This window comes from Gorilla gorilla, chromosome 6 (assembly GCF_029281585.2).
Source record: "Gorilla gorilla gorilla isolate KB3781 chromosome 6, NHGRI_mGorGor1-v2.1_pri, whole genome shotgun sequence".
Taxonomy (NCBI): Eukaryota; Metazoa; Chordata; class Mammalia; order Primates; family Hominidae; genus Gorilla; species Gorilla gorilla.
Window position 1 is genome coordinate 63,239,913 of NC_073230.2, and position 14,160 is coordinate 63,254,072.

Below are 14,160 nucleotides of genomic sequence, written 5' to 3' on the forward strand. Positions count from 1 at the left end.
TTTATTTATCTTTCGTGAGATGTCTCAGCTGGTAAGCATTTCAGGCTGGTATGAGTGGGGACCAGCTTCTTCTGTCTCATTCTGCCTTATCCTAGGGGCATACCCTTATTTGCAGGACCAAGGCTAGTTTAGCCCCTCAGCCTATGAAGGGAAAAGAGGAGGTGGAGGCAACACAGCTTCCTTGTTAGGGACTCAGTCTACAAGTTGCCCACTTTACTTCTGCTCCCATCCCAGTGCCAGAACTTCATCAAGTGTCTGTGTTCAGCTGTCTCTAACTAGGGAGCCAATGCCCAGCTAAAACTTGGAATACTTTCCCAAAAAGGATGAGAGGAGATAGACGTGAGGAAACAGTCATCCCAGACATGATATTCGGTTGATCTAACTGAAATCCTTCATGCCACAGCAGACCTCATATCATTAGCCTTTTATAAATAAAGCCAGTTCCTCCAGCCTTTCCTGATAGGTGTATGTGCTGCTCTTTTGGGAAAAATACTGCAGCTACGAAGCAACTAAGAAATCCAAAACAGTTTTATAAGAAGTTTTTCTAGATTTTTGGTTGACTTTTTATGCAAAGAATTTTTTATTTCTTAGACTTAGTATCCTTTCCTACTCTGACATTGGCTCCTGATTTCTTTTTGCCCACATTTATTAATTTATAAAATAAATATAACTATATTAGCTGCCAACTGCTTAAAGACTTTTAGATTAAGGTTTCTGCCTCTCTCTATATTTATGTCATATATATATGACATACTGTTAATTAGACTACAACAGGGTACATATACAGTTTCAGATTTATGCTGTCTTGTTATCTCTGTAGGTAGTCAATGCTATTATTGAATCGGGTAAGACTTTGTCAAGGGAAGAAAGAAAAACGGAGCGCTGCCCGCTGTTGTACCAGTGGCACCGGAAGCAGTACGTTGGAGCAGCCCATGGCATGGCTGGAATTTACTATATGTTAATGCAGGTAGGTAAGAATACTCTTACACACTACAGTATATTTGATCAAACATGAAATGGGAAATGAATCCTGCATATAAACAAAGCAGGCTGGATTGAAATACCCTACTATGAATCGCAGATGCGTAACTCTGCCGCATAAACCACAGGCAGTGGATTTCTAAGAGTCCAGTGAGTTCCTGAGTACATTTGGTATGGAGTCTTAAAGCAGATTAGTTATCTGTTCCCCACACTTTTCTGGGTTTTTTTTTTTTATTTGTTTGTTGTTGTTGTTTTTTGAGACAGAGTCTCACTCTGTCGCCCAGGCTGGAGTGCAGTGGCACGATCTCGGCTCACTGCAGCCTCCACCTCCCGGGTTCAAGTGATTCTCCTGCCTCAGCCACCCGAGCAGCTGGGACTACAGGCACGCACTACCACCTCCAGCTAATTTTTGTATTTTTAGTAGAGACGGGGTTTCACCATATCGGCCAGGCTGGTCTTAAACTCCTGACCTCGTGATCCACCCACCTCGGCCTCCCAAAATGCTAGGATTATAGGCATGAGCCACCGTGCCTGGCTTGCCCACCCTTTTCTTCTGTGCTTGTCTTCCTGTTGATTGCAGTAGGAACTCTTAATGGGGAAAAATCTTCAGGGAGCAACAGGGCCTGCAGAACCCAACTGAGGCAGAGACTTTGTCATGTCCTGATAACTTTGCTTGCTGTCAGTTGTCTTCTGTGTTTTTGATGAGTTTATTGCTGTGGTTATGATCTTGTCTCTCAAACATCCCTGACAACTATTAAGTACTGACTCTTCTATCAGGCCAGTAGAGACCCCACAACTAAACACTGCTTCAGGCTGTGCTTGGCTTGAGCATAAGCCTAGGGCTTCAGCCTAGCCTGTGGCCTAGGTTCTCTTCCCTGCCAAGCGCAAAGCCGCCTCTGCCACCGCCTCCTCCTCCTCCTTCTCCTCCTCCTCCCTCCTCTACCTTTCCTCCTGCCCACTGTTCTCCTCTTTCTCCTTCTTTCTTCTTCTTTTAAATTTAAGCTTTCTTTATTCTGCAAAACTACAAAACTAGTAAGTCAAAGGATATGGATTAGAATTTAGATATCTTAGACTGGAAAACCTATATATTACTTTTTAAAATTTTACTTCAGATTCTTTTTATGCCTAACCTACTACATCATGTTCTCACTCACTAAAGGAAACCAGGAAATTCATATCTACACAGGATTAAAACTTTTTCTAGTTATTGTCTTTGTTTATTGTTGTTGAAAGTAAAACATGCATATATGCATATAGTTCATTTTGTGAATTTTCTTTTTTTTTCTTTTTCTTTTTGAGATGGAATCTTGCTTTGTCACCCAGGCTGGAGTGCAGTGGCGCCATCTCAGCCCACTGCAACCTCCGCCTCCTGGGTTCAAGCCATTCTTCTGCCTTAGCCTCCTGAGTAGCTGGGATTACAGGCATGCACCGCCACACCTGGCTAATTTTTGTATATTTAGTAGAGATGGAGTTTCGCCATGTTGGCCAGGTTGGTCTTGAACTCCTGACCTCTGGTGATCCACCCACCTCAGCCTCCCAAAGTACTGTGATTACAGGCTTGTGAATTTTCTTCATGATGCAGGTACACGCTTTCAAAGTAACCAGACATTCATACCTCATTTAAAAATGGCACTGTTATTTTGAACAGTTAGATTTTGTGTATGTGTTAGGGTTCTCCAGAGAAACAACCAATAGGAGATAAATTCTTAAAGGAATTGGCTCATGCAACCATGGAGTCCCAGAAGCCCCATCATCTGTCATCTACAGGCCTAACACCTGGGAATGCCAGGGCTGTAACTCCACTCCGAGTCAGAAGACTGAGACCCAGGGGAGCCAAATCCCAGTCCAAGGGCAGGAGGAGACTGTTGCCCTGGTTGAAGCTGGCAGGCAGGAAGGAACAGATGTTTTCTTTCTCTGCCTTTGGTTCTGTTCAGGCCTTGGAGGGACTGGATGAGGCACACCCACTTTGGGGAGGGCCATCTGTCTGACTGAGTCCACACTGTTCAATGCTAATCTCAACTGGAAACACCTTTAGAGACACACCCAGACACCATGTTTAATTTGACACATAAAATTATCTATCATAGTGTATTCTGTATTTTCCCAGAAAAATGTTTTAACAGTGGTTCAGAAACTTTTTTTTTTTTTTTGGGGGGGGGACAGGGTCTCACTCTTGCCCAAGCTAGAGTGCAGTGACACAATCTCTGCCCACTGCAAACTCCATCTCCCGGGTTTAAGTGATTCTCCTGCCTCAGCCCCACGAGTATGCTGGGATTACAGGCGTCCGCCACCATGCCTGGCCAGAACTTTTTTTTTTTAATGCTAATTCCCTTAGGGGAACATAGTAATGTAAGAACCATGCCAGTGTCTTTCATGTGTTTAGGCTGATTTTGCTGTATATTACGGACTTCCTTGGGAGGAATACAAATCATAAAATATTCCACTGATCTGCTTTTAAAGTGAGGAACTTGGAACACTATGTAGTAAGTACTTGACTTAGAGATTCAGCCAGGCTTTCTTTCAAGATTCTTAGGCAGTGGCGTGGTAGAGCCTGCTGGGGAGCTGCCTGCATCTCTTCCCTGCTGCACGGTTCGTGGCGGTTGTCAGTGCAGAACGACGGTTCAGAAATGTGGAAAGGAGGGCTTTGTTTCTCATACAGGGTTTTGCAGCCTGCAGCTAATCATACGTAGCCTTGGGCTAGAAGCCAGAAATATTCTGAGGGAGTGGAAAGGGAGCAGGAACGTATGCCAAGCCAGGTGGCCGAATGTATGTGTCGGTGAGCTGCAGGAGGAGTGGAGTATTTGCTAGAGAAGTGTGTGCCTGCAGAATTGGACTTCATGCTCCTTCTTGAGATCCATGTTGAGAAAATGGTGGCACGAGCGGGATCCAAGGGTAGCATTTTCCGCCCTCTGAGTCAAAAGGTGAAGCAGAGGAACAAAACCCCTCCCTGCATGTCCTTCATAGGCTGGCCAGAGTGTCCCTGGCGCCTTCTCAGGAAGAAGTGCTGGCTGCTTGGGTTGTTGAAGCCACAGAAGATGGGGGAGCAGTCAGGTGGTTGTCGCTGGCAGTGCAGAGTCGGCTGAAAGATCTGGTTCCCGCTTGGCCCTTAGGGCAGAAAGCCTCATGGGGTCAGCAGGGAACGGGCAGAGCAGGGTGAGCCCCACCTCTTAGCCTTTCATGACTGGGAGCTTAGCTTCAAGGTTGCCTCAGGCTTCCTTGGCCAAGAAAGGGTCTGCTCAGTGAGTTGGGGGCTTAGAATTTGGTTCTTATTTCTCATTGTCTAGTAGTTTAGTCATGTAAAAGTGGTAGTTTCAACTGGAGGGTGTCGTTGGAAGGCTATCAGAACAATATATGCAAAAACTCTTAAAATATCACTTAAAAAGAACTCCACTTTCATGATAGCAGAATAAAAACAGTTCGCCTCTTGAAAATAATCTCAGAACAACCAGAAAAACAACAAAACAGAAACCGAAGTTCTTTGATGAAGCTAGGGGACATCTGGAGCTCCAGCTGCAAACCTGTGAACTGAAGCAGGCAAAAGAATGACAGCTGACCTCCTGGGATGAAAGATGGCGTCATTGCCCAAGGGGGAGGGTGCCCATGAGAAGCAAGTCAGTTTGTTCTACAGAACCCCAGAACTCAGGAGGGGAAAGTGCCGTGTCCCCAGTAGGCATTGCCATACGTGGGCTTGGGGGACTCTGGCACAGGAGGCTTCTTTGAGCATGTGCAGTGGTTGGACCTCTGTGAGCACCTGCACCCAGCACAGGGAGGGAACTGCCTATCCTTCAACTCGTGCTGGAGACAAAAGGAGTTAGGTCTGGAAAAACTGACTAAGCTCTTTTCAATTCAGGAAAGCCAGATGTAGAAGAGAGTTGGAGTGAAGCACAGAACTAAAAATAGGGGGCGAGAGTGAGTGTCCATGGTCCAGGGTGAGACTGCCTCTCTGTCACCGCCAGCCTCAGGCACCGTCACCTCTCCCTCACCCCAAGGGGCAGCACCACCTCCACCCCACTCGGGGCTTGAAGTCACTTTTCTGAAGAAACAAGTAGCTCAGATAAAAGTTTCATAAGTACAGGTATTTGAAAGCCCCCATTAAAAAGTTAGTCTGCCATCCATGATGGTTAATTTTATGTGTCGACTGAGCCCTGGTGCCCAGACATGTGGTCAGACATTCTGGATGTTTCTTTGAGGGCGTTTTTGAATGAGATTTACATTTAAGTTGGTGGACTTTGAGTGAAGCCAGCTGCCCCATAGGATGTGAGTGGGCCTTGTCGATCAGTTGAAGGTCTGACTAGAACAAAATGCTGGACCCCCAGGCAAGAGAGGATTCTCCAGCACTCTGCTTTCAGACTCCAGCTGCAGCTCTTTCCTGAGTCTCCAGCTTGCTGGCCACCCCAGGCAGTTTGTGGACTCATGAAGCCTCTGCAGCCAGTTCCTTGGAGTGAATCTCTTTCTCTACTTTTACACATCCCGTTGGTCTACTTCTTTGGAGACCCCTGGCAATCCCCCATCCAGCCACTCCACAGTGATTCCCACCGTTCCACAGCCCCTCTGGTGCACTGAGGATAGCGAGGAGCTGTGCCTTATGCGTGAGCACAGACCAGTAGCCGATGAGCAGACATGGCAGAAAAGCCCCAGCTTGAAAGATGGAGACCTGAACAAGTAGAAATAAAAACAAAGAGAAAGCAGGAAGTGGAAGAAAGCTTTGAAGAAATAATAATTCATGATTAATATTCTCAGGGAAATAAGAGAAGCTGTTGCATCCAAGAAACAAACATTTGAGGGAAAAAGAGAGCTCTTGAAAATAAAATATATAATAGCTGAATTTTTAATAAGTTCATGAAAATGGGAAGCAAAGTCAAATATCTTAGAAAGCAGGCAGAAATAGACAATGGGAGAGGAAAACATAAGAAAGTAAGAGGATTAATCCAGGAGGTTCAGCATGTGACTAGTGGGAGACCTAGTGAGGGAGAACACACAATAGGAGGGAGGAAAATAACACAAAAATATGCTCTAGAAATGAGGGACATAGGCTGGGTGTAGTGGCTCATGCCTGTAATCCCAGCACTTTGGGAGGCCGAGGCGGGCGATCACTGAGGTCAGGAGTTTGAGACCAGCCTGGGCAACACAGTGAAACCCCGTCTCTACTAAAAGAATACAGAAAATTACCTGGGCCTCGTAGCGGGCACCTGCAATCCCAGCTGCTTGGGAGGCTGAGGCAGAAGAATCGCTCGAACCTGGGAGGCTGAGGCAGAAGAATCGCTCGAACCTGGGAGGCAGAGATTGCAGTGAGTCGAGATCACGCCACCGCACTCCAGCCTGGGTAACAGTGTGAGACCCTGTCTCAAAAAAAAAGAAAAAAAAAAGAAATGAGGGACATAGTTGCATATTGGAAAGACCTACCAGGTTCCTACACAATGAGTGCAGACAGACAAATCCACATCATGCCCGTTATTGTGAAAGCTTAAGATAAAGGGATAAAGAGACAATGCTTAAAACATTAGACGGGAAATAGCTGGGTGTAGTGGCATGCGCCTGTAGTCCCAGCTGCTCGGGAGGCTGAGGCAGGAGAATTGCTTGAACCCAGGAGGTGGAGGTTGCAGTGAGCCGAGATCGTGCCACTGCACTCCAGCCTGGGCGACAGTGAAACTCTGTCTCAAAAAAAAAAAAAGAAAAGAAAAAAAAAGGTTATGCACAAAGTCCAAAAATGACATTGGACTTTGCAACAGTTTCATTGAAGCTAAGAGATAAATGGAAATGATTTCCAAGTGTTTTTTTTTTTTTTTTTGAGACGGAGTCTTGCTCTGTTGCCCAGGCTGGAGTGCAGTGGCGCGAACTCGGCTCACTGCAAGCTCTGCCTCCCGGGTTCATGCCATTCTCCTGCCTCAACTCCTGTGTAGCTGGGACTACAGGCACCTGCCACCATGCCCGGCTAATTTTTTGGTGTGTTTTTTAGTAGAGATGGGGTTTCACCGTATTAGCCAGGACAGTCTCGATCTGACCTCATGATCCTCCCGCCTCGGCCTCCCAAAGTGCTGGGATTACAGGCGTGAGCCACCGTGCCCGGCCAACTTCCAAGTTTTGAGTAAAAATGATTTCCAACATTGTGTTCTGCCCAGAAAGTTACCAATTAAATGTGGAGTAGAGCAAAGACTGTTTAAAACATCCTGTCCCCCAAATTTAATTCCCCTGTACTTCATCTCAGGAAGCTACTGGAATGTGGTGTCTACCACAACAAGGGGAGTACTCTAAGAAAGAGGATCAGATCCAGGGAAGAGGGGCTCCCATACAAGACAGGGGAGCAGAATCCCCAGGAAGTTGACAGGTGCAAGTCCCAGGACAGCAGTGTCACAGAAGACCTGGAAAGCAGCCAATTATGGAGAGTCACCTCCAGGGAAAACAAAGTCATAGTAGATTCGACCATGTGGAAAATCTTATCGAGAGACTTTTTACAGAGCTGTTGGTGGGTATGAAAAAGCTTAGGTACTGGTTTAAAGAAAACTAAGCAAATAAAATGTGAGAAAGTTACTCCAGGAAAAACTAAAAGGTGTAAAAGAATATCTGTAATTCAGTGTATTTCCTGTTTCAGGAGCAAACAATATTTGCATAGTATAGTCTGTAAAGAACACAGGATTATGGATGGTGACCAGAGTGAAACTAAAAATGGTGACCAGAGTGAAATTCTCTTGGGAAGATCAGAGGAAGGAAAGTGTCCCTCATCTGCCACAGGGGGAAACCTAGAATCAGTAACTCAGGGCACAGCCATGCATGGATTGTTTAGAAATACTGTGGTAATATGAATAAGCAGCTAACAACCACCACAACAAAAAGGAACTCAGTTGTGTCCTAGGAACGACATGGTCTGTTGGTCTTTGAGATAAGCTCCTCAACGTTTTTTGATATTTTAAAGTGGTTCTGTATTTATTACCTGTAAGAAAGTAATTTTAAAAGTACCATGTAGCCTTTTGGAAATAAACTTCATGACCTATAGTTTTTAAAAAGCTAATATATTCTCTAAGTGTGTATCAGGAAAAACACCTAAAGATTTTCTACTAAGTATAGTTTTATTTCAATGAAATTTAGAAGTATTGATATTCCTTAAATTAGCTTTCCTTCATTTTTAATAAAATTAACTTTTTGTTGAAGAAATGAGGTTTTTATTTCATTCTGTAGGAGATGTCATGTTGTAAACGTTGGTGCTTATGGAATGATGAGAATTTAAAGCAATGCAATATTTTATTTCAGTTTTGAGAGTACTTTACGTCACCCCTGACATGTGCAATTAAAGCCAAGTGAAAAATCAGTGGCCAGAGGCGGGTTCTCTATCTCAGACTTTAGCAATATGCAGATTTATGTGGTGCTAACATGTCACTTTAAAGACATTGTGTGGTGTTAACATGTCACCCTGAGACGTTCTGTGGTGCTAATATGTCACCCTAAGACGTTTGTGTGGTGCTAACCTGTCACTCTAAAGATGTCGTGTGTTGTGAATGTGTCACCCTAAAGACATTGTGTGGCATTAACATGTCACTCTAAGGATGTCATGTGCTAACGTGTCACCCTAAAGATGTGAGGTGTTAACATGTCACCCTAAGATGTTCTGTGGCGCTGTCATTCTAAGGATGTCATGTGGTGGTGACATGTCACCCTGAGACGTTGTGTGATGTTAACATGTCACTCTGAGGGCATTGTGTGGCATTAACATGTCACCCTAAAGTCATTTTGTGGCATTAACATGTCACCCCAAAGACATTGTGTGGCATTAACATGTCACCCTAAGATGGCGTGTGGGCTGGCATGCCACCCTAAGACGCTCACTTAGCCCAGCCTTGCCATCTGACTCTTCTCACCAGGTTTTTTCATGGGAAGCTGTACAGTGACTTGAGACTCTTTGAATGTTTTTATTTAAGTCCTTTTAAAAAAACAGTGCCTCAAAATTAGCAAATATTTTCCAACTATGTTTTTAGTCTTAGTCCCTTTAGTAAAACTTTAACACACAAACTCAATAATAAATTCTAGTAGGTAACATTTAATGAGTGCTTTCAGTTCGTAAAAGGCAGTATTGCCACAAATTGTTGGATGAAGGGGTGAGGCATGCATTTTTTTCTCCTTTTTTCCTTACAAACACCTTAGGAGTTGAGTGCTATGATTATTCTATTTTAGAGATAAAGAAACTGAGGTTAAATAATTTGGCCAAGTAACAAAGCCAGTATATAGATTTGGGAGAAGAGGGGTACCTGGCTTTTTAGGAGGTGTGAGCCCCATGGAAGGAAATCAAGTATTGGTATTTTAACAAAGCAAAGCAACAAAACAAAACCTATCTACTCCTAGGTTCATTTGCCATTTAATCATTTCCTTTACTACTCTCTTAGGAGTGTAGTCCTAATCCACCAAAGAAGAGACAAAATACACTATAACACTAAGATTTCAAACAGTTGAAACAAGTTTTGCTTAAGTCTTAAATAACCAGATAGTTGAATTAATTCTAATTTTATGTGCTTTTTTGTTTTCCAGGTAATTGATGTTTTGTTAGCCATGATACAGTGTAAAAGAAATAACTTCAGAAAAAATAATTTGTGTTTTATTTTTGTTTGTTTAAAGCCAGCAGCAAAAGTGGACCAAGAAACCTTGACAGAAATGGTGAAACCCAGTATTGATTATGTGCGCCACAAAAAATTCCGATCTGGGAATTACCCATCATCATTAAGCAATGAAACAGACCGGCTGGTGCACTGGTGCCACGGCGCCCCGGGGGTCATCCACATGCTCATGCAGGCGTACAAGGTCAGTGCTTCTGCCGTCACGGCCGTCCCCTGTGTGGGGAGCCAGGTTTCCCTGTCAGGTTTTGGGTCTTGCTTTGGTAAGGCCATTTGACTGTACACTAAAAACCTTTTAGAATGATTGTTTTTACAAAATAAAGTCTCTGTATTTTACCACTCATCACCACTGTCATTAGTGCTGCAAGTCTGTGTGTGTGTATGTGTGTGATTGTGTGTGTTAACAGGGTTTATATTCATGTGTAAAAGAAAACCTAGATAACAGAGCAGTGGTGAGATGATTTTCATTCTAATGAGTATGGATATCCAGTAAGGTAGTGGACAGGATTATAACCAAAGTGCTTTTTTGTTCATTTTCACGTAGTTTTATTTTCTTGCTTGAATAAGCCTTCATTGCTGGGTTATGATTGTCCAAGAACTTTTGAGTTTAAAATTGTTATATTATTCTCAAGACATAGTGGTACTCAAATTTGTATACATCTGGGGTACTATAGGAAAATTGGCTGAACCTTCACTGATTAATTCTAGTAGGCTTTAAATATATTTGGGCATAATATTAAGAGCGCTATTGATTTCTGTCCTGGACTAAGATTTATCATTTAAGATTTATCATTTAAGTTGAAGTGATGCTTCTTTTATAATTTTATTTTGTATTTAACACATTTGTGTTTGTAATAATTGATGTTGGAGATTGTTGCTCATACATCAGAGTATATAGCTGTAACACAATGATTGCTCTGTTCAACACAGTATTTTGGCAAGTTCTCTTTGTTTAGGATAGATAGGTGGAATTAATGGAGGTGGAACTCATATTTCTACCTGGAAATAATAAGAACTGATACCTGAGTCAATTTTATTTTTTCTTTACAGCTACCGTAATAAATTACTTAGGAAAATTGTGGGGAATTATCTCTCATGATTTAGGCTAATTTCTCAGAAATTTTTAGTCCTCCTACAACAATACCAAAATATTCAAATCATATATAAGATATGATCATTCAAGAAAACAACTCAGAAAGTTACGACGTTGGGTCAGTGAAACACAATGAAATGTATTTTTTGAAAATAAGATGTATCTTCCTAACAGTACCCTCACTTTTACATTAAAACATAATTCTGTTCAAATCACTGCCTTTTTGAGAGTTTTGGAGCAGTTATAACTTCAGCGTCATAGAGGGACATCTGTAATACAAATGTCCAACAATAACGTGTGAGCACAATATTGACTATACAGACAGGGGCCCTCTGATACTTTTAAAACAAATATATAACTGCTAAAATGTGGAAGCTCCTTTTTGTCAAACTCCTTTTCCCTTCACTTTAAAGAGGCTCAGCCGACACAGCTGGGTGTTCCCGGTGGCTGATCTCTGCTGCCAGGTGTGCTTTTCCACTGTGTTTCAACTGAGCCCTGTGGAGAGCAAGCAGGTGCCAGGAACCAGGCTGTCGTGTGGGGACCCTTCCTCCTGGGCAGTTCCATTTTCATGAGTTCTGCAGACAGTGGCCACCATCTGTTTTCACCACTGCTGGCCACTTGGGAGCAAGCCAGCACGGCTCTGCCGCTGACGGGCTGCAGGTGGCTGCGGCCAGCTCCTCCTGGCAGGGCTTCTGCACAGAATACCATTCAGACACCTTGCTTTGCCCTGCTGGTTCCAAAACAAATTTCTCTCCTCCAGAAAGCATAGAGCCAAAGATGTCAAGATCCCATACTTAGTCTTTAAAACTTAATTGTGTCCTCTACATTAAGATTCTTGAACATGAGGAACGAGGAGGAATATCAGAATCTTCTGGGGGTAGGAAGGCATCAGTGGTAATTTGAAAAAGCATATATATTTTATATTTCAAAATAGCTAGAAGATTTGAAATGTTCCCAGCATAAATAAATGATAAATGTTCAAGGTAATGGACATCCTGAATACATCATTACACATTGTATGCATGTATATCACATGCACCCATAAATATGTACAATTATTATATATCAATGAAAAATTTAAAAAGGAAAAAGCATATGTAATATGGTCTTAGAATTGGGGGTAAAAATACGTCTTCTTCATAGTATAAACTACAGAAAATAAGTGTAGACTAAAGCTCTCTGCCGGCGGAGAAACAGACCCTGCGCCGTGGAGTCTGCACATCTGTTTGCGTCTCTGAGCAGAGGGCGAGGTTTGTGTTTGACCAAGGCAGGGGGTTCAGTGGGGGGAGGCAAAACTAGGGAAGTACAGCTCCACACTGTTTTCTCTCAAGTTACAGTTAAATTGAGAGGGCCTCCATTTATTAAAGCTGTCTCTTAAAATTAAGTAGGAAATGTTCAAGTTTTATGTAATAACAAGCTCTAACATTTTCTTCTCCTGGCATATGAAGTCCTAAGTTGTTCAGGCATGCTTATGAAGGTGTAAAGTGTTCAAGTACTTGAAAAAATGTTACTAATTATCCTTTACAAAGAAAACTGTAAGTTCAGTCCAGACTCACAAAATTTATTTTCCCTCCCTGTAGATGCTCATCATGTGTTAGTATTTAGTAGGGTATATACTCTTCTGTGTAGGAACGTGTATTACTTGTTAATTTAAAGTTATGTGGTATTTTAGATGGCCTTAAAATGTAAAGGTTTGGCCAGACACTGTGGCTCACACCTGTAATCCCAGCACTTTGGGAGGCCAAGGCAGGAGGGTTGCTTGAGCCCAGGAGTTGGAGATCAGCCTGGGCAACATGGCGAAACCATGTCTCTACTAAAAAAAAAATACAAAAATTACCTGGGTGTGGTGGCACGCACCTGTAGTCCCAGGTACCTAGGAGGCTGAGGTGGAAAGATGGTTTGAGCCTGGGAGGCAGAGGTTGCAGTGAGCTATGATCATGCCACTGCACTCCAGCCTGGGTGACACAGCAAGAACCTACCTCACAAAAAAAAAAAAAAAAGAAAAAAAAAAAAAAAGGGCAAGTTTTAACAATATTTTACATTGTATTAGGAATTTTATTAATTGTGAATGATTTTCTAACAAATTACATCTGACAAAAAATCATGGGTAATGGTGGCAAATTCTTCCTTCTATTCACGTTTTGAGTTCTAGGGCATTAGGAATTTGTGTGGGTTTAGCCACTGTAAACAAATACATTTGTTAAATGAGATTGTATTTGGAAAGGTAAATGCGATGTCCAAAAAAAGCATATAATACCCCCACCAGGGTGACACGAGTGCAGTCCTTAGATGCTGAACTGAATCTGGCAGCAGCCACAGCATCACTTGCCTGTGCCCACACGCCTGCCCTGGGAAGCCCCAGATAGAACTGCATTGGGAGTGCCCCCTGGTGGCCAACTATTGTATATATGTCAGAAAATGCTTTCATACAAATTCTGTTCCTGAAGCTTGTTTGCAAGTTGGTTATTTGAAACATGGAATGTTTTTCTAGGGGTATCAGAATTACTTGAAAAGTTTTTTTAAGCTATACTTTTTTTCCTCCTTACTCAAGATTCTGATACCTAATTTTAAGCATCACTTAAATAAATGTACCATAGTTTATCATTGTTTTTCTTTCTTTCTTTCTTTCTTTCTTTTTTTTTTTTTTTTGAGACACAGTGTCGCTTTGTCCCCCAGGCTGGAGTGTGCAGTGTCGCAGTTTTAGCTTACTACAACCTTTGCCTCCTGGGTTCAGGTGGTTCTCGTGTGTTAGCCTCCCAAGTAGCTGGGATTACAGGCACACGTCACCATGCCCGGCTAATTTTTTGTATTTTTAGTAGAGACGGGGTTTCACCATGTTGCCCAGGCTGGTCTTGAACTCCTGACCTTAGGTGATCTGCCTGCCTTGGCCTCCAAAACTGCTGGGATTACGGGCATGAGCCACTGTGTCCGGCCAGTTTATCATTGTTTTTCATCGGTTTCCAGGTTTTGGCTATTAGGAACAAGCTGCTATGAACATTCTTGCACAGGTCTGTCTAGACACACATGTCTTCATTTCTTTTGGGTTAATATCTAGGAGTAGAATTACTGGATCGGAGGGTAGGTGTATGTTTAGTTTTAGAAATTGCCACTTTTTCCACAAGTTCTGGTTGTTCTGCATCTGCCAACACTTGATGTTGAAAGTCTTTTTAATTTTAATTATTTTGGTGGGTATTTCATTGTGGTTTTATTTGTATCTTCCTGATTGACCAGGGTTGATTAATGTTGCATGTGCTCATGGGCCAATTGTGTATCTTCCTTTGTTGACTATCTCTTCATATCTTCTTCTTCTTCTTCTTATTTTTTGAGACAGGGTCTTGCACTGTCACCCAGGCTGGAGTGCAGTGGTGGATCTTGGCTCACTGTAGCCTCGACCTTTGGGGCTCAGGTGATCCTCCCACTTCAACCTTCCAAGTAGCTGGGGACTACAGGCACGTGCCACCACACCTGGCTAAATCGTTTTATTTTTGT

The 14,160-nt window shown here is 42.8% G+C and overlaps 1 protein-coding gene across 2 annotated transcripts in view; it reads left to right on the forward strand.

Annotated features, from left to right (window-relative positions):
* LANCL2 (LanC like glutathione S-transferase 2) overlaps nt 1-14,160 on the forward strand; it is a 66,544-nt gene that overhangs the window by 35,098 nt on the left and 17,286 nt on the right. For both annotated transcript variants that reach the window (XM_004045467.5, XM_063708109.1), the window contains exons 5-6: nt 821-967; nt 9,583-9,765. In XM_004045467.5, the coding sequence (XP_004045515.1) occupies nt 821-967; nt 9,583-9,765 (330 nt within the window). The remainder of the gene's footprint in view (nt 1-820; nt 968-9,582; nt 9,766-14,160) is intronic.